The sequence below is a fragment of the Rhea pennata genome, chromosome 26, assembly GCF_028389875.1.
Source record: "Rhea pennata isolate bPtePen1 chromosome 26, bPtePen1.pri, whole genome shotgun sequence".
Lineage (NCBI taxonomy): Eukaryota > Metazoa > Chordata > Aves > Rheiformes > Rheidae > Rhea > Rhea pennata.
In genome coordinates, this window is record NC_084688.1 from 1,368,915 (window position 1) to 1,390,694 (window position 21,780).

The 21,780-nt window shown below is 74.6% G+C and overlaps 2 protein-coding genes across 2 annotated transcripts; one reads left to right on the top strand and one right to left on the bottom strand.

The window, feature by feature from the left end:
* The first annotated feature begins 2,819 nt into the window (after positions 1 to 2,819).
* Positions 2,820 to 8,305, top strand: NR1D1 (nuclear receptor subfamily 1 group D member 1). Its single transcript, XM_062595521.1, has 8 exons — positions 2,820 to 3,102; positions 4,680 to 5,027; positions 5,105 to 5,193; positions 5,274 to 5,418; positions 6,279 to 6,748; positions 6,829 to 7,014; positions 7,736 to 7,946; positions 8,024 to 8,305. Exons 1-8 carry the CDS (start codon positions 3,075 to 3,077, stop codon positions 8,221 to 8,223), a joined length of 1,677 nt encoding a protein of 558 aa, XP_062451505.1. The 5' UTR covers positions 2,820 to 3,074; the 3' UTR covers positions 8,224 to 8,305.
* A 3,297-nt stretch (positions 8,306 to 11,602) lies between these two features.
* On the bottom strand, positions 11,603 to 20,324 carry THRA (thyroid hormone receptor alpha). Its single transcript, XM_062595522.1, has 9 exons — positions 20,279 to 20,324; positions 19,977 to 20,178; positions 17,197 to 17,258; positions 16,135 to 16,235; positions 15,900 to 16,047; positions 14,744 to 14,949; positions 13,856 to 14,002; positions 13,533 to 13,791; positions 11,603 to 12,009 (listed from the first exon to the last, which is right to left on the bottom strand). Exons 2-9 carry the CDS (start codon positions 20,027 to 20,029, stop codon positions 11,759 to 11,761), a joined length of 1,227 nt encoding a protein of 408 aa, XP_062451506.1. The 5' UTR covers positions 20,030 to 20,178; positions 20,279 to 20,324; the 3' UTR covers positions 11,603 to 11,758.
* Between the last annotated feature and the right edge of the window lie 1,456 nt (positions 20,325 to 21,780).

Here is a 21,780-nt window from a genome sequence, read left to right on the forward strand (position 1 = left end):
GGCGAGTTCTGGCACCGTGGAGCCGCCAGCCCCGGCCAAGAATCCGCAGGGATGAGCTGCGGCTGCTGCTCTTTTAAGCCATAAATCTGCATGCTGCACGGCAGGAAAAATATCCCCGGAGCGTCCCCGGAGCGAGCGGCCTGCCCGGCAGCCCCGTGCGGGACCGGGGCTCGCTGCCCCCACCAGCGCGGGCACCGCGGGCTCGGGGGCGCCCCGGCAGACATGGGGCTTCCTGCCAAAACCGGGAGTGAGGCAGGATCTGGCACCTCCGGAGACGCGGCCCCGCTCCCAGCCCCGCTTCAGCCCCGCGCTGCAGCTGGGGAAACTGAGGCAGGGCCGTGGGGGGGGGGGACGCCTGGCACGGGCAAACGGCCCAGGAGGGTGCCCCAACCCCGGCGGGGTGCTGGGGGGCGCCGGGGGGGGTGTGCCCCCTGGCAGGGAGGGAAACCCCGGTGGCTGCACGGAGCAGACCCCCTCTCCCGGGAAGGGCGGGCGGCGCAGGGCAGGGCCCCGCGCGTCCCCCCGCCGCTCCCAGGGCGAGACTCACCCGGCGCCCGAGCGCGCAGGCACGTGCCGGCCTCGCACGGGCGCAGGAATGCCCCCGGCCGCGCTGCAGATTAGCTTCCAGGAGCCGGGCGCCGGGTAAACAAGCGGGACGGGAACGCCGAGGCACGCTCGCCCGGCCCCGCGGGGCCCGCGGCAGCGCTGGGGCCACGGCCCGGCCAGCACCGGGGCACGGCGGGCACGCGGTGCCCAGCCTGAGGCGTTTGGGGCTCCCTGCTGCGAGCCCTGCTCTCGCCCCGAGCCTCCCTGCCTCCGTGGAGCCTCCCTGCCTCCATTGAGCCTCCCTGCCTCCGTGGAGCCTCCATGGAGCCTCCCTGCCTCCATTGAGCCTCCCTGCCTCCGTGGAGCCTTGCTGCCTCCGTGGAGCCTCCCTGCCTCCGTGGAGCCTCCCTGCCTCCATTGAGCCTCCCTGCCTCCGTGGAGCCTTGCTACCTCCGTGGAGCCTCCCTGCCTCCGTGGAGCCTCCGCAGAGCCTCCGTGGAGCCTCCCTGCCTCCATTGAGCCTCCCTGCCTCCGTGGAGCCTCCGCAGAGCCTCCGTGGAGCCTCCCTGCCTCTGTGGAGCCTCCATGGAGCCTCCCTGCCTCCATTGAGCCTCCCTGCCTCCGTGGAGCCTTGCTACCTCCGTGGAGCCTCCCTGCCTCTGTGGAGCCTCCATTGAGCCTCCCTGCCTCTGCAGAGCCTCCGCGGAGCTCCCTGCCTCCATGGAGCCTCTGCAGAGCCTCGGTGCCTCCATGGAGCCTTCCTGCCTCCGCAGAGCCTCCATGGAGCCTCCCTGCCTCGGCTCCCCGAGCCGCAGCGGTGCCCCATGCAGGGCTGTTTCCTGAATTAAGAGCAGCGGCTGAGTCACGGCTAATTGCCGGGGCCCAGGAACGTGCCGGGAGAGGAACGTGGCTCCGAGCGAGGCTGCGGGCCGAGGCGCGCGGGGCACCGCCGGCTTCCGGCAGTGGGACACCGGGGTGGACGGTGCCACTGGCCCCAGGGCCTCCCTGGGGGCAGCGGGGGAAGCCCAAGGTCGGGTCCCCGCTGCATCCCAAGCGGCACGCTGCGCCCGGCGCCGCCGGCCCCGCGGGAACAGCTCGGGTGGGCTTCCGGTGCCGAGCACGTCTGGGCCCTGGCAGGGCACGGCGGCACGGGGACAGCCTGGGGCTGGCAGGGCGGCACTGGGGGGTCCTGCTGCGCTGCGCGGGGTGGGCACAGCCGTGCCAGCTGCACGGTGCGGTGCCAGGCTGTGCCCAGGGCTTCCTCCCAGTGCGGGGAGTGTCGCACCACGCTGCGTGCACAGGTGTCCCCAGGGCAGCGGGTCCTGCTGCACCAGTGCCAGGTCTGGGTGTCCCCATGTGATGCCACGCCAAGTGCCCCTAGTGCTGGCCGCCGTGCCAGGTCATCCCTGGAGCTGTGCAATGCCCTCTGCAAGCACCCCCCGTGCTTGGGAAGTCCTGGGGGCCGTGCACTGCCCTCCCGGGTGTCCCCAGTGCTGGACACGGTGCCCCCCACGGGCTGTGCAGTGCCCTCCGGGTGCCCCGCAGTGCTGGGACCATGCAGTGCCGGTGCCCCCCATGGGCTGTGCAGTGCCCTTCAGGTGCCCCCCCCGGTGCTGGGCACGGTGCAGCCTGGGGGCCGGGCACTGCCCTCTCGACCGCCCCCGGTGCCGGGCACGGTGCAGCCCGGGGGCCGGGCACTGCCCTCCCGAGTGCTTCCCCGGTGCCGGGCACGGTGCAGCCCGGGGGCCGGGCACTGCCCTCTCGACCGCCCCCGGTGCCGGGCACGGTGCAGCCCGGGGGCCGGGCACTGCCCTCCCGAGTGCTTCCCCGGTGCCGGCACTGCCCTCCCGGGCGCCCCCGGTGCCGGGCACGGTGCAGCCCGGGGGCCGTGCACTACCCTCCCGGGCACCCCCGGTGCCGGGCACGGTGCAGCCCGGGGGCCGGGCACTACCCTCCCGGGCGGCCCCGGTGCCGGGCACGGTGCAGCCCGGGGGCCGTGCACTGCCCTCCCGGGCGCCCCCGGTGCCGGGCACGGTGCAGCCCGGGGGCCGGGCCGTGCCGGGAGCCCGCAGCGCCGGCGCTGCCCGGGCGCCCGCGGGGCTGCCGGGGCCGGGCGGGCGGCGGGCGGGGGGCGCGGCGCCGCCGGGCCGGGCGCCGGGGCCGCCGGCGGAAAGTGTGTCACTGGGGCACGAGGCTCTCCCCGGGCATCACATGGGGGAGGCGGCGGCGCCGCGTGCGGCCCAGTGCGCAGCCGCGGCCGGTGCCGGGCTGGGCGGCGGGGCGGGCGGCGGGCGCACAACAGCCCTGCCGGGCGGGCGCGGCACGGCTCGCTTCGGCCCCGCTCGGGGTTTTGGCACGGTTCGCTTCGGCCCCGCTCGGGTTTTTGGCACGGTTCGGGTTTGGGGTTTTTTTTTTCTCTCTCCTTTTTTTTTTTTTTTTTCTTTTGCGCGGCTCGGTTTTTGCACGGCTCGGTTTCGCGCGGCGCGGCTCGGCGCGCGGAGCCGTGACAGCCGGCTGCCAGCCCCACGATGGCCGCCCCCGACACCGGCAGCACAGGTCAGTGCCCCGCCGCAGCCCCCCGCCCCGCCGGCCGGCCCCGCGCTCCCGCGCCCCCCCGGGAGGGTCCCCGCACCGGGAGCAGCCGCTGCTGCGCCCCGGAGCGCGGCCGCGGTCTGCGCGCCGGGGCCCGGGGGGGTGGAGGGGTCCGGACAGCGGATCGGGGGGGGATGCGCACCGGGCACGGAGCTGCGGCGCACCGGCACCGGCACCGGGCGGTGCTGCACGGCGGGGTAAGGGTCCGGGCAGCGGGAGCAGAGGACAGCGGGGCGGCGGGAGGGGGGAGGGTGAACCGGGGCGCGGCGGAGTCCCGCACACCGGGGCGGGGGAGCCGGGATACGTGGCGGCCCCGCGCTGTCCCGCACACCGGGGCAGCGGCGGGGGAGACACGGCGGCCCCGCGCAGTCCCGCACACCGGGGCGGGTGGGCGGGCGGGGGGGGGGACGTCGCGCGCGGGTGCGCACCGGGAGCGCGCGGCGGGCCGGGGGGGGGGGGGAAGCGTCACGCGCGCCGGGCCCGGGCGGGGGTGACCCCGGGGGGGGCCCCCTGGGCCGCCGCGGCGCAGTTCCCCCCCCCCCCCCCCCCCCCGTCACGTGGCCCCTCCCCGGCGCTGCCACGTGCGGAGTTTGTTTTCCCCGCAGCCCCGCCCCGCCCCCGCCCATTGGTCGCCGGCGCCTCATTACATCATCGCTTCTCCCCCTCCCCCTCTCCGCGACGTCACACCCGGAAGCGGGGACGCCGCGTTCCACTCGCCCTTTTAAACGGCGGCGAGGGGGTGGGGGGGCGGGGCAGAGGGGGCGGGGCGTGGTGACGCCATCGCCGGGGCAACGGGTCCCCGGGGCGAGGTGGAGGGGGGTGCGGGGAAACCGGGGGCGGGGCCGGGCGGCGCGGGCGGCCAATGGGGAGGCGGGGGCGGGGCAAAGCGTGAGGGGCGGGCCCGGGGGCGGCCACGTGCAGGCCGAGCACGTGGCGCGGCGGCGTGAGGCCGCGGGAGCGCGGGGGGGAGCGCGGCGGGGGGGGGGGGGGGGGGGGGGGGGGGGGGGTGCGCGACCGGGGCCGCCGGCGGCTCCGCCGCCCCGAGCGCTGCGCCGGGCTCCCGGCGCCTCACGGCCCCCCTCGTGCTTCAGGGACCGCGCGGGGTCCCGGCGCACTGCGGCCGGGGATCCCCCCCCCGACCCCCTCCCCCCCCCGCGGGGTCCCCCACCCGTGTCCCGGTGCTCTGGGACCGGGGATCCCCCGGGGTCCCGGCGCTTCGGTGTCCCGGGGGGGGGGGCACTTGGGGGCCCAAGAGAAGGGGGGGGCTCCGGCTGCTTGGGGGGGTCAGTCCCCCCCCCCCGCGGTGCTGGCCCTTGCCCGGGGCTGCCCACGGTGCCCACGGGTGGGGCGGCGCGGGCAGTGCGGATCGGTGTTGGACGCTGGGTCGGGGGGGCCCCGCGCCGCCGCGGGGAGCGGCAGGAGCCCGCGCGCCTCCCGCCGCCGCCCCGCGTCCCTCCCCGCGGCGTTTCCGGGGCGCCGCGGCCGCCTCGCGCGTGGCCCCGCCGCCCGTGGGGCCGCCTGACGCCGCGCCGTGCCCGCAGGCGGCGTGATCAGCTACGTGGGCTCCAGCGGCTCGTCGCCCAGCCGCACCAGCCCCGTCTCCCTGTGCAGCGACGGCTCCAGCGGCGGCTCCCAGCCCTTCCCCGCCTACTTCCCCCCGTCGCCCACCGGCTCCCTCCAGGATGCCCGGAGCTACGGCGGCGGCTCGCTGGGCTCCCGTGAGGACGGCTCCCCTTCCTCCTCCTCCTCCTCCTCCTCCTCCTCCTCCTCCTCCTCCTCCTCCTGCTCCTCCTCGTACGGCTCCCCGGGGAGCTTCGCCGGGGCGCAGCCGGCACCGGCGGACGAGCGGCGCCGCGGCTCCCCCAGCAAGGCCGGCGGCTCCATCACGAGTGAGCGGGGCGGGCGGGGCGGCGGGGCCGGGCGCCGCGGGCCCCCCCGGGCGCCGCTCACCGCCGTCTGCCCGCAGAGCTCAACGGCATGGTGCTGCTCTGCAAGGTGTGCGGGGACGTCGCCTCCGGCTTCCACTACGGCGTCCACGCCTGCGAGGGCTGCAAGGTAGCGGGGCCGCCCGCGGAGGGGGCCGGGGGGGGCGGCCGCGGCGCCCCCCGGCCCCCCTCACCCCCGCCTCCCCGCAGGGCTTCTTCCGCCGCAGCATCCAGCAGAACATCCAGTACAAGAAGTGCCTCAAGAACGAGAACTGCTCCATCGTCCGCATCAACCGCAACCGCTGCCAGCAGTGCCGCTTCAAGAAGTGCTTGCTGGTCGGCATGTCCCGCGACGGTGAGCGCCCGGGCCGCGCGCGCCGCGCCGCACCACGCCGCGCGGGCCCCCTACCACCCGACCCCTGCTTGCACTCGTGCGCTTGCGTGCTGTGCACGCTTCCTTGCAACTTGCACGCTGTATGTGCTTGCTTGCACGCTTGTGCACTTGCACACTGTGCAGGCTTGCTTGCATGCTTGCTGGCACACTTACGCTCTGTGCACACTAGCTTGCGCTCTTGCAGGCTGTGCATACTAGCTTGCACACTTGCGCACTTACACTCTGCATACAATTGCGCTCTTCCAGGCTGTGCATGCTTGCACACTTCCGCAGTTGCACACTGTGCACGCTTGCTTGCGCACTTACACTGTGCACACTAGCTTGCACACTTGCACACAGGCTTGCTCGGAGACTTACTTGCGCACTTGCACTCTGCACAGTTGCTTGCGCTCTTCCAGGCTGTGCATGCTTACTTGCACACTGTGCAGGCTTGCTTGCACACTTACACTCTGCACACTAGCTTGTGCACTTGCACACTCTATAGGCTTGCTCGCACACTTACTTGCGCACTTACACTGCACAATTGCTTGCACTCTTCCAGGCTGTGCATGCTTACTTGCACACTGCACACTAGCGCTCTTGCAGGCTGTGCATGCTTGCTTGCACATTTGCACGCTGTGCAGGCTTGCTTGCCCAGTTGCATGCTGTACACCCCCATCCCTCCCTTGTGCTCGCGGCTGCGCGCACCCTCGCAGGCGGGACGGGGGACGCGGCGGTGCTCCAGGCCCCCCCCCACCCCCGGACCCGCATCCCGCTGGCGCGTTGGGGGGGGGTGAGGGAGGCGGTAGCCGGGAGGCGCTGACGCCCGTGTCCCCCCGCAGCCGTGCGCTTCGGGCGCATCCCCAAGCGGGAGAAGCAGCGGATGCTGGCGGAGATGCAGAGCGCCATGAACGGCCTGGGCAGCGCCCCGCCGAGCGGGCCGAGCGCCGGCGAGGGCCCAGTGCCCGGCGGGGGCCGCGCACCGCCCCCCGGCCCGCCGCCGCCCGCCCCCCCCGCCTGCTTCTCCCAGTTCCCCCAGCAGCTGACGCCGCCGCGGTCGCCCAGCCCCGGGGGGGCCACCGAGGACGTCATCGCCCAGGTGGCCAAGGCGCACAGGGAGATCTTCGTCTACGCCCACGACAAGCTGGGCCCCCCCCCGGCCTGCGAGAGCGGCGTCCCGCGCTGGGACGGGCCCCCCGCCGGCCCCCCGGCCTGGCCGCCGGGTCCCCCCGCGCCGCGGCTCTGCCCCGCCGCCGCCGGCCCCCCGCCGCCGGGCTGCCCCTGGCCCCGCCGCCCGCCGGAGCTGCTGCCGGTGAGCGCCAGCGCCGCGGCCGCGGAGCCCCCCCGCCCCGCGCCGGGCGCGCGGGGCTCACGGCAGCGCGTCGCCCGCAGGCCTGCCCCATGAACACGCACCCGCCCGGGCGCAGCGGGCGCACGGTGCAGGAGATCTGGGAGGACTTCTCCCTGAGCTTCACGCCGGCCGTCCGCGAGGTGGTGGAGTTCGCCAAGCACATTCCCGGCTTCCAGGCCCTGTCCCAGCACGACCAGGTCACCCTGCTCAAGGCCGGCACCTTTGAGGTAGGTCCGGGGGGCGGCTGAGATGTTGGGGGGGTGGTGGGGCTGCCAGCGTGGCACAGTGCAGCACGGCACGCTGCAGCACAGCACCGCGTGGCACAGCAGCGTGCCACGGCGCAGCAGCGTGCCACGGCGCGGTATGGCATGGAAAGGCCCGATGCAGCATTGCACGGCCCGAAGCAGCGCAGCACGGTGCAGCATTGCACGATGCAGCCGGCACGGTGCAGCATTGCCCGCCACGGCCTGGCACAGTGCAGCGTGGCACAGCACGGTGCAGCATTGCACGATGCAGCCGGCACGGTGCAGCATTGCCCGCCACGGCCTGGCACAGTGCAGCGTGGCACAGCACGGTGCAGCATTGCACGATGCAGCCGGCACGGTGCAGCATTGCCCGCCACGGCCTGGCACAGTGCAGCGTGGCACAGCACGGTGCAGCATTGCACGATGCAGCCGGCACGGTGCAGCATTGCACGCCACGGCCTGGCACAGTGCAGCGTGGCACAGCACCGTGCAGCACTGCGTGATGCAGCCGGCGTGGTGCAGCATTGCCCGCCACGGCCTGGCACAGTGCAGCGTGGCACAGCACCGTGCAGCACTGCGTGATGCAGCCGGCGCGGTGCAGAGCTGCATGGCGCGGCCCGGCACGGCGCAGCGTGGCCCGGCACCGTGCAGCATTGCACGGCGGGCCGGGACGCGCGGCCCCTCACGCGGCGCTGCTCCGCAGGTGCTGATGGTGCGCTTCGCCTCGCTGTTCAACGTGAAGGAGCAGACGGTGACGTTCATGAGCCGGACGAAGTACAGCCTCGAGGAGCTCTGGGGCATGGGCATGGGCGACCTGCTCAGCTCCATGTTCGAGTTCAGCGAGAAGCTCAGCGCCCTGGAGCTCAGCGACGAGGAGCTGGGGCTCTTCACCGCCGTGGTGCTGGTCTCGGCAGGTGGGGCCGGCGCGGGGGCGGCACGGGGGGCCGCGGCGGCGCGGGGGGCCGCCGGCCTCACGGCGCCGTCCCCGCAGACCGCTCGGGCACGGAGGACGCGGCGTCGGTGGAGCAGCTGCAGGAGACGCTGATCCGCGCCCTGCGCGCGCTGGTGCTCAAGACGCACCCGGCCGAGACGTCGCGCTTCACCAAGCTGCTGCTCAAGCTGCCGGACCTGCGCACCCTCAACAACCTGCATTCCGAGAAGCTCCTCTCCTTCCGCATCGACGCCCAGTAGCCCCCGGACGCCGGGGCCCCCCGGACGCCGGGGCCCCCGCCGGCACCCAGGCTGCAGCGCCGGGGGCGCCCGCGCGGTGCCGCCGGACGCCTGGGCCCCCCCGGCCCCGCGGCGCCGGGCTGGGGGGGGAACCCGCCGCCGCCCCCCGCCGCCCCCCGGCCAGCGGTGGAAAGCAGAGGCCGGAGGCCAGCCGAGCTGTGTGGGTGGGTTTGGTTTTTTTTTTTTTTTCATCATATATTTATTACATAAATATATAGTAAAATAGACCAGCAACAATTACCATAAAAATATCTTTCTTTAAAATCCTGACCAAAACACAAAAGGGTTTAAAATCGCACGTCACAGACTTGTGATTGTCACGTAAATCAGCAGCGCCTGCCCCGGCCCCCCCGGCCCCCCGGCCCCGGCGTACATTCAGCGACTCCCTGCCGGCCCCCGCGGGGCTCGATGCATAGTACGGGGGCCCCCGCGGGGCCGCGCCGTGGGGCCCGGCCCCCCGCCCGCCGCGGGGCCGCGCCGGCACCGGGAGCCTTGAGGTATGTGCGGGGGGGGGGGGGGACACGACACGCGGGCCCCGTCCCCCCTCCCGGGGCGCCACGCCGGGGCCGCGGGCGACGCTGGACGTGCGACGGCGAGACGGAGACGAGACGGAGCGGCCCGGGGCGCCGGGCGTGCGCGGACGAGCGAGTGTGAGTGCGAGTGCATGCTCACGAGCGCGGGGGCACCCCCGCGGCCCGGCACGGTGAGAACGAGCGGGGACACGAGCGGGGACGGGGGGGACGGGAGAGGGGACCGGGCTGTGCTCCCCCCCCGGGACGCGCTACCCCCCCTGCCCAGCGCCGCGCTGCCCCGGGGGGGCCCAGGCATCCGGCCGGGGACACGCTTCCTGCCTAAGACACGTCCCGTGACGGCTCTCCTGCCCCGCGCCCCGGCACGGCCACGGAGCCGCGCGCGCAGGGGCTGCCCGGGCACCGCACCGGCGCGGCACCACCTTGGCACTGGCACTGCAAGAGCGTTGCAGCAGCACTGCGTGCGCACTGCACGGGCAGCGCGCGGGTCCCGCACCGCCTTTGTGCGTGCGCTGCACCGGCACTGAACGGGCATCGCCCGCGCCTTGCACTGACCCTGCGTGCGCACTGCCCGGGCACTGCAGCAGCTGTGCACGCGCGCCGCGCCGGGTCTGCACGCCTATCGCACGCGCGTTGCACCGACACTGCGCGCGCGCGCTGCTCGAGCATCGTGCGCCCCGCCAGCTCCCGGCCCCGCAGCCCCAAAGGCACCGTGTTAAGGCCTGGCGTGGCGTGGGGGCCCCGGCGCGCGCAGGGCAGGGCAGGGCAGGGCAGGGCCCGCGCAGCACCGAGCGCCTGGCCAAGGACGCGCCGGGATTCGCAGGCGGGCGGGCGATGGCGCTGCCCGGCGCCCCTTGCACGACCCGCACCCGGCGCCCAGCAGAGCCCGCGGCGAGAGCGTAAGACATTTTTGCACCAACCACGAACCAAACCCCGCGGCGGGAGCCGAGGGCACCGCGTCCCCTCCCGGGCCGGGGCGGCACCCGCTGGTGCCACCGCCCGCGTCCCCGCTCCAGCGCCCCGACACGGCCCCGCTGCCCCGGCCCCCAGCCCGGCCTCGGGGCCGCGAGCGCCGCCGCCGGGCACCGGGCGAGGAAGTGTTTCGTGTTGGGATTTCTGCTTTTAAACGACCCGTAAAAAGATTTTTTTTTAATTACAAAAATTATATATTTTATAGATTTTATATATATATATATATATATATGTATGTATATATATATATATATTAGCTTAGATGGGCTCTGGCAGCCTGCCTGCCTCGCCGGCCCGCTGGTGCGCCGCCCCCGCCCTCCGCCCTCGGCCTCCCGCCTGAGGTAAGAAGAAAATTCACAAACCTAAATCGGGGGGGAAAAGGTGACAAACGCGCTGCGGGGCGCCGGCGGCTCCGGGCGCCCGCCGCGGCCCCGCCAGTAGTGCAGTGCGGCGGGCGCCCGCCCTGCGCCCGCTGCCCCGGGGCCATTGCAACTTTTGACGGAAAACAGAACAAATAAAACGACGACGACGAGAAGAAAAAAAAAAAACATAACGAAAAACAACGGAAAAGGTGTGTGTTGGGGGGTGTTTGCTGGGGGGGGCGGCCGCGGCGGGGCCTCGCAACCCCCCCGGCCACGACGCGCCCCTGCTGCCGGCGCTTGGCACAAAATCGCCTCCTCTCAGCCCCGAAAAAAGACAGAGAAAACCAAAGCCCCGAAACAAAGCGGCTTGCGGGGGGCAGCCGGGACCGCGCGGCCGAGAGGTAGAGGGCGAAGCAGAGACGTGCCGTGGGGGGGTCCCTGGTCCCCGCGGGACGGGCTGGGGCCCCCCACGCACGGCGGTGCCCTGGCACGGTGCAACGCCCTAACGCAATGCAGCACCCTGGTGCAACCCCAGGGCGCCCCGGCACGGGGCAACGCGCCGGCATGGTGCAATGCCGGGGCACCCTGGCACTGTGCAACACCTCGGTGCAACCCCGGGGTGCCCCAGCACGGTGCAACGTGCTGGCACGGAGCAATGCCAGAGCACCCTGGCACAATGCAACACCCCAGCATGATGCAACGCCCCGGCACAACCCCGGGGCATGCCGGCACGCTGCAATGTGCTGGCACGCCGCGGCACCCTGGCACGATGCAACGCCTTGGTGCAACCCCAGAGTGCCGTGGCACGCTGCAATGTGCTGGCACGGTAAAATGCTGGGACGCCCTGGCACGGTGCAACACCCTGGTGCACCCCCAGGGTGCCTTAGCACGGTGCAACGCGCAGGCACGGTGCGATGCCAGGGCACCCTGGCACGGTGCAACGCCCCGGCACAACTGCAGGGCGCCCCGGCACGGTGCAACGTGCCGGCACGGTGCAGCGCCCCGGTGCAACCCCCAGGCGCCCTGGCACGGTGCAACGCCAGGGCGCCCGTCCCCAGCCCCCCGCGGTGGCCGGGTGCCCCTGCACCCCGGGGTCCCCAGCCCCCCGGCGCCATGCACCCTGCGCGCCACTGCCAGGCCAAAAGTGCATGCGGCCTCGGCGGCCCCCGCCGCCCCGGCAGCGCCTCCCTGTGCAGCCCCGGAGCCCCCGTCCTCCTCTCTCCTCTCCTCTCTCCTTCCAAAGTGCAGTTAGTTTAATATTTTAGCCTCTCAGGGAGGGAAATAAATGCTTAAAAAATAATAATCTAAGAAGAGAAGAACAATAAAGGAAACGCTCGACCGTCGGGGCCCTTCCCTGTGCAAACAAACAAAATTTGTCAAGTCCTGGGGCGAGGGAGGTGCCGGCGCGGGGGGGGCGCCGGGCCGGGGTGCGGGGGGCGCGGGGGGCCCCGGGGCGGCGGCGGCGGCCCCCTCCCGCCCCGCGCCGCCCCCCCGGGCCGCAGCGCCGCCCGCCCTCGCCCGCGGGCCGCGGGCAGAGAAAGAAAAAAAAAAAAACAAAAAACGGGGGGGGGGGGGAAGCGGAGCGGGGAAGCAAGCGCGCGGGGGCGCGGGGGGCGCGGGGCGCCGGCCGCCCTACACCTCCTGGTCCTCGAAGACCTCGAGGAAGAGGGGCGGGAAGAGCTCGGTGGGGCACTCCACCTTCATGTGCAGGAAGCGGCTGGCGTGGCAGGCCCCGATCATGCGCAGATCCGTCACCTTCATCAGCAGCTTGGGCCAGAAGTGGGGAATGTTGTGTTTGCGGTAGTTGATGTAGTGCTCGAACGCCAGCAGGTACGTCTCCTGGCACTTCTCGATCTTGTCCACGCAGATCAGCCCCGTGCGGTCTGCGGGCCGCGGGCACGCGTGTCCGGAGGGCGCCGTGTCCGGAGGGCACGCCGTCCCCGTCCGGGCATCGCGGCGCCGCCCGGGACGTCCCCGTCCGGGCATCACGGTGCCACCCGGGACATTCCTGTCCGGGCATCGCGGTGCCACCCGGGACGTCCCCCCCTGGGCATCGCGGCGCCACCCGGGACGTCCCCCCCTGGGCATCACGGTGCCACCCGGGACGTCCCCATCCAGCTCCCCAGCCGTGGGCGTCACGGTGCCACCCGGGATCTCACAGCCCCCAGGGCCCCCAGGGTCTGCACATCCCAGGGCTCTGGGTACGGGGTGCCCACCCCCTATGCCCCCCTACAGCTCTGCACAGCTCCCCAGGGCTCTGACCACCAGGGTGCCGCCCCACGTCCCCACCATGGCTCCCCAGGGTGCCGCCCCACGTCCCCACCACGGCTCCCCAAGGTGCCACCCCACGTCCCCACCACGGCTCCCCAGGGTGCTGCCCCACGTCCCCACCACGGCTCCCCAAGGTGCCACCCCACGTCCCCACCACAGCTCCTGGCAGTGCCGCCCCACGTCCCCACCACGGCTCCCCACGGTGCCGCCCCACGTCCCCACCACGGCTCCCCAAGGTGCCACCCCACGTCCCCACCACGGCTCCCCAGGGTGCTGCCCCACGTCCCCACCACGGCTCCCCAAGGTGCCACCCCACGTCCCCACCACAGCTCCTGGCAGTGCCGCCCCACGTCCCCACCACGGCTCCCCAGGGTGCCGCCCCATGTCCCCACCGCGGCTCCCCAGGGTGCTGTCCCACGTCCCCACCACGGCTCCCCAGGGTGCCGCCCCACGTCCCCACCACAGCTCCTGGCAGTGCCGCCCCACGTCCCCACCACGGCTCCCCAGGGTGCCGCCCCATGTCCCCACCGCGGCTCCCCAGGGTGCTGCCCCACGTCCCCACCACGGCTCCCCAAGGTGCCGCCCCACGTCCCCACCACGGCTCCCCAGGGTGCCGCCCCACGTCCCCACCACGGCTCCCCAAGGTGCCGCCCCACGTCCCCACCACGGCTCCCCAGGGTGCCGCCCCACGTCCCCACCGCGGCTCCCCAGGGTGCCGCCCCACGTGCCCACCACGGCTCCCCAGGGTGCCGCCCCACGTCCCCACCATGGCTCCCCAAGGTGCCACCCCACGTCCCCACCACGGCTCCTGGCAGTGCCGCCCCACGTCCCCACCGCGGCTCCCCAGGGTGCCACCCCACGTCCCCACCACGGCTCCTGGCAGTGCCGCCCCACGTCCCCACCACGGCTCCCCAGGGTGCCACCCCACGTCCCCACCGCGGCTCCCCAGGGTGCTGCCCCACGTCCCCAGCGCGGCTCCCCAGGGTGCCACCCCACGTCCCCACCACGGCTCCTGGCAGTGCCGCCCCACGTGCCCACCGCGGCTCCCCAGGGTGCCGCCCCACGTCCCCAGCGCGGCTCCCGGGCCGGGGCCCGGCGGTGCCGCCCCGCGGCCCCGTCCCCCGCGGCTCAGCACCTGAGGACATGAGCAGCACGGCCTGGAGCAGGGCCACCTCGGTGTCGTCCAGGTTGAAGGCAGACAGGGACTTGCCCAGGTCGAAGATGGCGTCGGAGACGACGCCGAGGCCGCCGTTCTTGAGCTGCTCCCGCTTGACGGCCATCTCGCCGCTGAGCGTCAGCGTCTCGCTCTCGGGGTCGTAGCGCACGGCCGCCCGCAGCGACATGATCTCCATGCAGCAGCCCTTCAGCAGGATGATCTGGTCTTCGCAAGGCAGCTGCGGCACAGGCGTCAGGCGGCGGCCCCGGCGCGGCCCCCCGCGCCCCCGGGGCCCCCCCTACCTCCGAGAACATGGGCAGCTTTTTGGCAAAGTCGACCACGCGGGTGATGGCCGGCGTGATGATTTTTGTAAACTCGCTGAACGCCTCCAGGTCGACTTTGTCCCCGTCGGGCATGGAGGCCATGGGCGACTGGCCGATGTCCTCGGGCTGCCGCGGAGGAGCGGGCGGCCGTGAGCGCCGGCGCGCGGGGACGGGGGGGACCGGGGCGCACGGGGGACCGGGGGGGGGACCGGGGACCGGGGGGGACCGGGGACCGGCGACCAAGGGGGGAACCAGGCCCCCAGCGCAGGGGAACCGGGGCGTGGGGGGAGCCAGGGTACAGGGGGAGAATCGGGCCCCTGTTATGGGGGGGAACTGGGGCACGGGGGGGAACCGGGCCCCTGGCACGGGGAGAACTGGGGCACAGGGGGGAACTGGGTGCGGGGGGAAACCGGGCCCCTGGCACGGGGAGAACTGGGGCGCGGAGGGGAACCGGGGCGCGGGGGGGAACCGGGCCCCCGGCGCAGGGGGAACCGGGGCGCGGGGGGGAACCGGGCCCCCGGCGCAGGGGGAACCGGGGTGCGGGGGGGAATCGGGCCCCCGGCGCAGGGGGAACCGGGGCGCGGGGGGGAACCGGGCCCCCAGCGCAGGGGGAACCGGGGCACTGCAGCCCCACGCCGCCCGCCCGCCCGGGGGTCCCGGGCGCGGGGCAGCAGCCAGGAGAGGGAGCCGCGCGCCCGGCGGCGCAGCGGGCACGGGGCCAGCCCGTCCCCCCGTCCCCCCCCACGCGACGGCAGCCGCCCCACGGCGCGGCCGGCCCCTCGGGTCACCGCTGCCCGGCGGGGACGGGCGCCCCGCGCTCGAGGCCGCCCCACGGCGGGCGTGGGGCTCGCGGGCCCCGGCGCTCACCAGGAATTTCCGCTTCTGCTTCCAGTGGCTGCCCTGGGCGTTGGTGCTGCGGTGCGCCTCGGTCACCACGTGGATGAGCTCCCACTCCTCGGCGCTGGGCTCCGGCCGGTGCTGCAGCGACTTGATCATCTCCTCCTTGCGCCGCCGCTCCCGGTTCTCCTCGATGAGCTTCCGCTTGGCTACGCGCTTCGAGTCGTCCAGCACCACTGCGCCGGGGCGGCGCTCAGCGGCGCCGGGCCCCCGCCCCACGGCCCCGGCCCCACGGCTCCGCCACCCCCCCCACGGCTCCGCCACCTGCCCCCCGCTGGCCCCGGCCCCACGGCTCCGCCACCCCCCCATGGCTCCGCCACCTGCCCCCCGCCGGCCCCAGCCCCACGGCCCCGGCCCCACGGCTCCGCCACCCCCCCACGGCTCCGCCACCTGCCCCCCGCCGGCCCCGGCCCCACGGCCCCGGCCCCACGGCTCCGCCACCCCCCCACGGCTCCGCCACCTGCCCCCCACCGGCCCCGGCCCCACGGCCCCGGCCCCACGGCTCCGCCACCCCCCCACGGCTTCGCCACCTGCCCCCCGCTGGCCCCGGCCCCACGGCTCCGCCACCCCCCCATGGCTCTGCCACCTGACCCCGTCGGCCCCGGCCCCACGGCTCCGTCACCCGCCCCATGCTGACCCCGGCCCCACGGCCCCGGCCCCACGGCTCCGCCACCCCCCCACGGCTCCGCCACCTGCCCCCCACTGGCCCCGGCCCCACGGCTCCGCCACCTGCCCCAGCCCCACGGCTCCACCACCTGCCCCCTGCCAGCCCCGGCCCCACGGCTCCACCTGCCACCCCACGCCAGCTCCAGTCCCATGGCTCTGTCCGCCGCCCCGCCGGCCCCAGCCCCACAGCTTTGTCTGCCGCCCAGCCTCCCGCCTGGCCCCACGGCTCCGCCACCCGCCCCGGCCACCCGCCTGGCCCCACGGCTCCGCCACCCGCCCCAGCCTCCCGCCCGGCCCCATGGCTCCGCCACCCGCCCCAGCCTCCCGCCCGGCCCCACGGCTCCGCTAGCCACACTGGCCACCCTGCTCGGCCCCGTGGCACCGCCGGCCGCAGCGGTGGCCACGCCGGGCCCCGTCCCGCGCCGGGGGCCCCGTCCCGCGCCGGGGGCCCCGCACTCACGGTCCATGGCCATGCCCACGGAGATGCACTTCTTGAAGCGGCAGAGCTGGCACTGGTTGCGGGTGATCTTGTCGATGACGCAGCAGCCATCGTACTTGCAGGAGTAGGTGGGGTGCAGGTTCTTCTGGATGGTCCGCCGGAAAAAGCCCTGCGGAGCGGCGAGGGCGCCGGGCCCGGTGAGCCCCGGCGGCGCCGCCCGGCCCGGCCCGGCCCGGCCCGGCCGCGGCCCCCTCACCTTGCAGCCCTCGCAGGTGATGCAGCGGTAGTGGTAGCCCGTGGCCTTGTCCCCGCACACCACGCACTGTTCATCTTTGTCCAGGTAACTAGGGATGTACCCTGGGGGGGGGGAAAGGGGGGGTGTCAGGCCGCCGCGCGCCCCGCCGGGGGCTGCCCCGTGCCCCCCGTGGCGGGTAACCCCCTCCCCGGTCAACCCGGAGCAGCCCCCGCCGCGCGACGGCCCAGCGTCCCCACCACCACTGCCGGGGGGAAACTGAGGCACGGAGCGCCCGCAGGCGCCCGGGCCCCGCGTCCCGCGCCCCCACCCTGGGCAGAGCCTGGGCGCCCGCGGTCCTGCACCCCGCCGGCGCATCCGGGAGCCCGGACGCCTGGGCTCTCCCCCGCCCTAGGAGGGGAGGGGTGCGCGGTGGGTCCGGGTGGGGGGGGGGGAGGGGCCCGGACGCCTGGGTCCCACCAGCCGGCCCCTCCTCCCACCCGGATCCCGCCGGAGCCGGCCGCTCCCCGCTGGGGAATGGGGCAGGGCCGGGGTGCCCGGCCGCGGCGCTGGGTGCTGCGCGGGGTCCGCGCCCGGCCGGGACGCCGTATTGTGGGTACCTGGGTGCTGCTGACACCTACAGCCCCCCCGCCCCAACCCACGCGGGACATGGGTGCCCTGCAGCGATGTGGGGTGCACGGGGCCGTCTGGGGACCCAGCAGGGATGTGGGGTGCCCAGGAGACACTGGGGTGCCGGGGGGATGCAGCAGGGATGAGGGTGCCCAAGGGAGCTAGCACAGATGTGGGGCACCCATCAAGGATATGGGGTGCCCAGGGGACCCAGCAGGGCAGGAGCTTCTTGGGGACTGTGGGGCACCCTGCAGGGATGTGGGGTGCTCATTGGGGCAGGGAGTTCTGGGGGACCGTGGGGCGCCCTGCAGGGATGTGGGGCGCCCAGCAGGGTGGGGGGTCCTGGGGGACCGTGGGGCGCCCAGCAGGGCCGCGGGGTGCTGGGGGACCGTGGGGCGCCCGTTGGGGCGGGGGGCCCGTTGGGGCGGGGGGCCCCGGGCCCGGCTGGGGCGGTACCTGACATGCTGCTCTTCACCAAACATTGGCTGCTCTTTCTTTTGCGCTTCCCATCCAGCCACCTGCGGGGAGACGCGCCGTGAGCCGGGGGGCGCCCCATGTCCCCACGTCCCTGCGCCCCCCACGTCCCTGCACCGTGTCCCCACGTCCCTGTGCACCCCGTGCACCCCACGTCCCTGCACCCTGCGTCCCCATGCACCCCATGTCCTGCACCCTGCGTCCCCGTGCACCCCATGTCCCTGCGCCCCCCACGTCCCTGCACTGTGTCCCCAACGTCCCTGTGCACCCCGTGCACCCCATGTCCCTGCACCCTGCATCCTCATGCACCCCACGTCCCTGCACCCTGCGTCCCCGTGCACCCCATGTCCCTGCGCCCCCCCACGTCCCTGCACCGTGTCCCCACGTCCCTGTGCACCCTGTGCACCCCATGTCCTGCACCCTGCATCCCCGTGCACCCCATGTCCCTGCGCCCCCCACGTCCCTGCACCCTGTGTCCCCATGTCCCTGCGCACCACGTGCACCCCACGTCCCTGCACCCTGCGTCCCAGTGCACCCCACGTCCCTGCACCCTCTGTCCCTGTGCACCCCATGCACCCCATGTCCCTTCACCCTGCGTCCTCGTTCTCCCCACGTCCCTGTGCACCCCATGTCCCTGTGCACCCTGTGCACCCCACGTCCCCGCACCCTGCGTCCCAGTGCACCCCACATCCCTGCACCCTGTGTCCCCATGTCCCTGCGCACCCCATGTCCCTGCACCCTGTGTCCCCATGTCCCTATGCACCCCCTGTCCCTGTGCACCCCCTTTCCCCATGTACTCCGTGTCCGCACGCAACCAAGTCCCCGCACCCCATGTCCCTGGGGCCCTGCCAGCGCCAATGACACGGGCTGCCCTCGCCCCGCGTGTTCATGCGTGTGCACGCGTGTGCAAGCCCCCGGCCCGGTGGTGGCACGTGTGCAGGGGGACACGCGTGGGCCGGCCGGGCCTGGGACCCCCGACTGCCCCGGCATCCGGCGGGGGGTGGGGGAGGGGAGGGGAAGCGCAGGGGGGAGGGGGAGCAGTGGGGGAGGGGCCGGGCGGGGGGAGGGGCGGCGGGGGGAGGGGCTCATTTACAGTCAAAGACAAAATGTCCTTTTGGCTCAGCGGGGAAGTGACATCACGGCGCCCGGCCAATGGGCGCGGCCGGGGGTCCGCGCCTCAGCCGCACGGCACCAGCCCATTGGCGGCGGCGCCTGGCCCGGCCGGGCGGGGCCGGGGGGGCCCAGGCGTCCGGGGGGCGGCGGGCGCCCAAGGTGACCCCGGCCGGGCCCCCCCCCGGGCACGTGCGTCTCCGGGCAGCGCTCCCGAAATAGCCCCGGCGCTGGCGGAGCGCCCGCGGGGCCGGGCAGGGGAGGCCCCGCCGCCGGGGCCCCCGGACGCCTGGGCCCTGCTGGGTGCCCTCCCCCTCCGCAGGCACCGCGCCGCCGGGGAGCTTGGGCTTGCACGGGGCACGGGCACGCTTGGGGCACGCACGTGCTGGGGGCATGCACAGGGTATGCACACGCATGGGGCATGAACAGGGCATGCACATGCATGGGGCACACATGCACATGGGGCATGCACACGCATAGGGTATACACGTGCATGGGGCACAGATGCATAGGGGGCACGCACACGCATGGGGCATGCACAGGGTGTGCACACGCGTAGGGCACACACGCACATGGGGCATGCACAGGGTATGCACATTCATGGGACATGCGCATGGGGCACGCACAGGGTATGCACATGCATGGGACACACATGCACATGGGGCACACATGCGCACGGGGCATGCACAGGGTATGCACACACATGGGGCACACGTGGGCTTGGGACATGCACACAGGGCATAGTCTGGCATGGGCTTTGGGCATGGACAGGGCAGGGGCTGGCGCAGGGCGTGCACGGAGCGTGGCACACGGGGCACGACAGTGTGTGGGTTTGCATTGGCTGCAGGCATGCATGGGCTACAAGCATGTGTGGGGCATGCATGGGACACTGGCACGCACAGGGCCCACATGGGGCACGGGCATGCTTAGGGCACAGCACAGGCACATGTGGGGCATGGGCTTGCATGGGCTTTGGGCACGCAAGGGGCACCTGTGCAGCACAGGCACGCTTGGGACACGCATGGGGCAGGGTTCTGCATGGAGCACAGGCATGCACAGTGCATGGGTTTGCATGGGCTACAAGAACGTAACGGGCATGCACGGGGTGTGGGTGTGCATGGGGCAGAGGTCTGCACCGGCTACGAGCGTGCAAGCGGCATGCATGGGGTGCGGGTGTGCATAGGGCATGCATGGCGCAGGGGTCTGCATGGGCTATGAGCGTGCAAGGGGCATGCATGGGGCACAGGCGTACAGGGGGCGGGGGTCTGCATGGGCTACGAGTGTGCAAGGGGCATGCACAAGGCGCAGGCGTGCAGGGGTCTGCATGGGCTACAAGAGTGCAAGGGGCGTGCGTGGGGCACAGGCGTACAGGGGGCAGCGGTCTGCACGGGCTATGAGTGTGCAAGGGGCGTGCAGGGGGCGCAGGCGTGCAGGGGTCTGCATGGGCTACGAGCGTGCAAGGGGCGTGCACAGGGTGCAGGCGTGCCGGGACGCAGGGGTCTGCATGGGCTATGAGCGCGCAAGGGGCGTGCGCGGGGTGCAGGCGTGCCGGGGGCAGGGGTCTGCACGGGCTATGAGTGTGCAAGGGGCGCAGGCGTGCAGGGGGCACATCCGGGCCGGGCCGGGCCGCGGCGCTCCGGCGGGGGCCTCACCGGGTGTCCTCTGGCTCCGACAGCGGGTCCAGGGTGCTGGGCTTCTGTTCCATTCACCGCAATTCCATCAAGGAGCGCGCGGCACCGTCCGAGGGGGCTCCGCCAGCGGCGCCGGGCGCGGGGGGCCGCGGCGGGGGGCTACGACACGCGCCCCATGGCGCCCGCCTCAGTGCTCAGCTCCGCGCAGCATCCCGCGCCCAGCCTGCGGAGGGAAGGCGCCGGCGCCGGCTCAGCGCCGCGCGCCGGCCCGGCCGAGCCCCGGCGCGCTCGCCTCGCCCCGCGCCCCGCTGCCCGAGACTTACGGCGGCGGGGGGCGCCGGGGGCCGGGCGCCGGCGGTGCCTTCCCTCGGGGACGAGCTCTCCTGCGGCAGAGAGGCGGCGGTGGGGCCGCGGCGCCGGCAGCGGCGCCCAGCCCCGGCGGGGAAACTGAGGCAGGCAGGGGCCGCGGCAGGGGGGGAGCGCGGGGCCGCGCCGGGCGCCGGGCCCGGCCCGCGGGCTCCTCCGGCTCCGTGCGGGGACGGGCGGAAAGTAGGTCACGTTTGTCTTGGCCGCGGCAGAAATTCCTCCGGCGGATTTAAAGCGCGGCGGCGGTGGCGGCCGGGCACCGCTCCGCGGGCGCCCCTGCCCGCGCCGGGCCCCGCGGCGCGCTGCCGCGGGGCTCCCCCCGCCCCACTCGCTGGCCCCCCGCCAGGCGGGGAAGCCCGGCCGCGCCGTGGGGCTGCCCCGGGGCCGTGCCAGCACAGCCGGCGCCGGGCGCCCCGACCCGCGCGACGCGCGAGGGCATCGCACGCGGGAGCGCGCGGCGGCTCGCACGCCACGGCTGCACCGCGGCTCGCACGACGGCGCGGGCACGCGGGGGGCTGCGCGCACGCGGGGGGCCCGAGGCACGGCGCAGCGGCCCGGACGCCTGGGCCCCTCGCCCCCGGCGGCGCCGTGCCCAGGAGGGGGCCGCGGCTCCCCACGCGGCGCTCCAGGCCGGGCTTTGGGCCCGGCCGCGGGCGGTACCTATAGAGCCGGCGCAGCGCGGCCGGGGGCTGCAGCAAATGTTTGTTCCATATGGGAACGGCGCGCGGAGACTTCCAAGTATAGGCACTGGCAGGGCGCCAGGGCCGCGCGCGGGCCCGCCGCCCCGCGGGCACCCGGCCCCCCCGGCCGGCCCCCGGCCCCGGCGCGGCCCCGATCCCCGGCGGCAGAGCCCCGACCCGCTCGGCGCGCGTGCGGCGCCGGCCGATGCCCGGGAAGGCGCGGTGCAGCGCCGCCGCGGGCCGCTCGGCCGCCCCGAGGCCGGGCACCGCCGCGGTCCCGCGTGGCGGGCGGGCCGCCGCGCTCGAGGGTCCCCGCGGGCCAGGGGCGCGCGCGCTGCAGCGCGGCCGCTCCCCTCCTCCTCGGCGCACCGCGGGCCCTGCACCCCAGCACCATCTGCCGCTGCCCACAGCCAGTGGCAGGGGCCGCGTGCAATGAGTCCCGTCGGGTCTCAGCCCCCCGCGGCACTCCTGGAGCCGCGGCGATGCCAGGCGCCCCGAGCCGCCGGCCCGGGAGCTCCGGTGGGGCCGGCGTCGCCCCCGGCCCCGCTCGCCGCAGGCACCCGCGGGACCCCGACGCGCTTTCTGCTGAGTCGGGCGATTGCAGGAGCTGGAAAACAACCCGGGGGCAAAGTCCAGGGCTGGGCGGGCGGCACGGCCGGGCCGGGCCGGGAGCCGCCGGCACCCCGCGCCCGGCCCGGCCCGGCCCAGCCCCGCACGCCCCGGCCAGATGGGCTCCGGGGGTCCCAGGCATCCGGGCGCCCCCTCCCCCCGGCCCAGCT

What these genes read in the sequence shown, in the direction of transcription:
- NR1D1 (XM_062595521.1), top strand. Translation starts at nt 3,075, where the DNA reads ATGGCCGCCCCCGACACCGGCAGCACAG. An exon ending in GGCCGGCGGCTCCATCACGA is followed by an intron (nt 5,028 to 5,104) that starts GTGAGCGGGGCG and finishes GTCTGCCCGCAG; the next exon opens with AGCTCAACGGCATGGTGCTG. An exon ending in GCCCGCCGGAGCTGCTGCCG is followed by an intron (nt 6,749 to 6,828) that starts GTGAGCGCCAGC and finishes CGTCGCCCGCAG; the next exon opens with GCCTGCCCCATGAACACGCA.
- THRA (XM_062595522.1), bottom strand. Translation starts at nt 20,029, where the DNA reads ATGGAACAGAAGCCCAGCACCCTGGACCCGCTGTCGGAGCCAGAGGAC. An exon ending in GGTGAAGAGCAGCATGTCAG is followed by an intron (nt 16,236 to 17,196) that starts GTACCGCCCCAG and finishes CCCCCCCCCCAG; the next exon opens with GGTACATCCCTAGTTACCTG. An exon ending in CGTGGGCATGGCCATGGACC is followed by an intron (nt 14,950 to 15,899) that starts GTGAGTGCGGGG and finishes GCCCCGGCGCAG; the next exon opens with TGGTGCTGGACGACTCGAAG.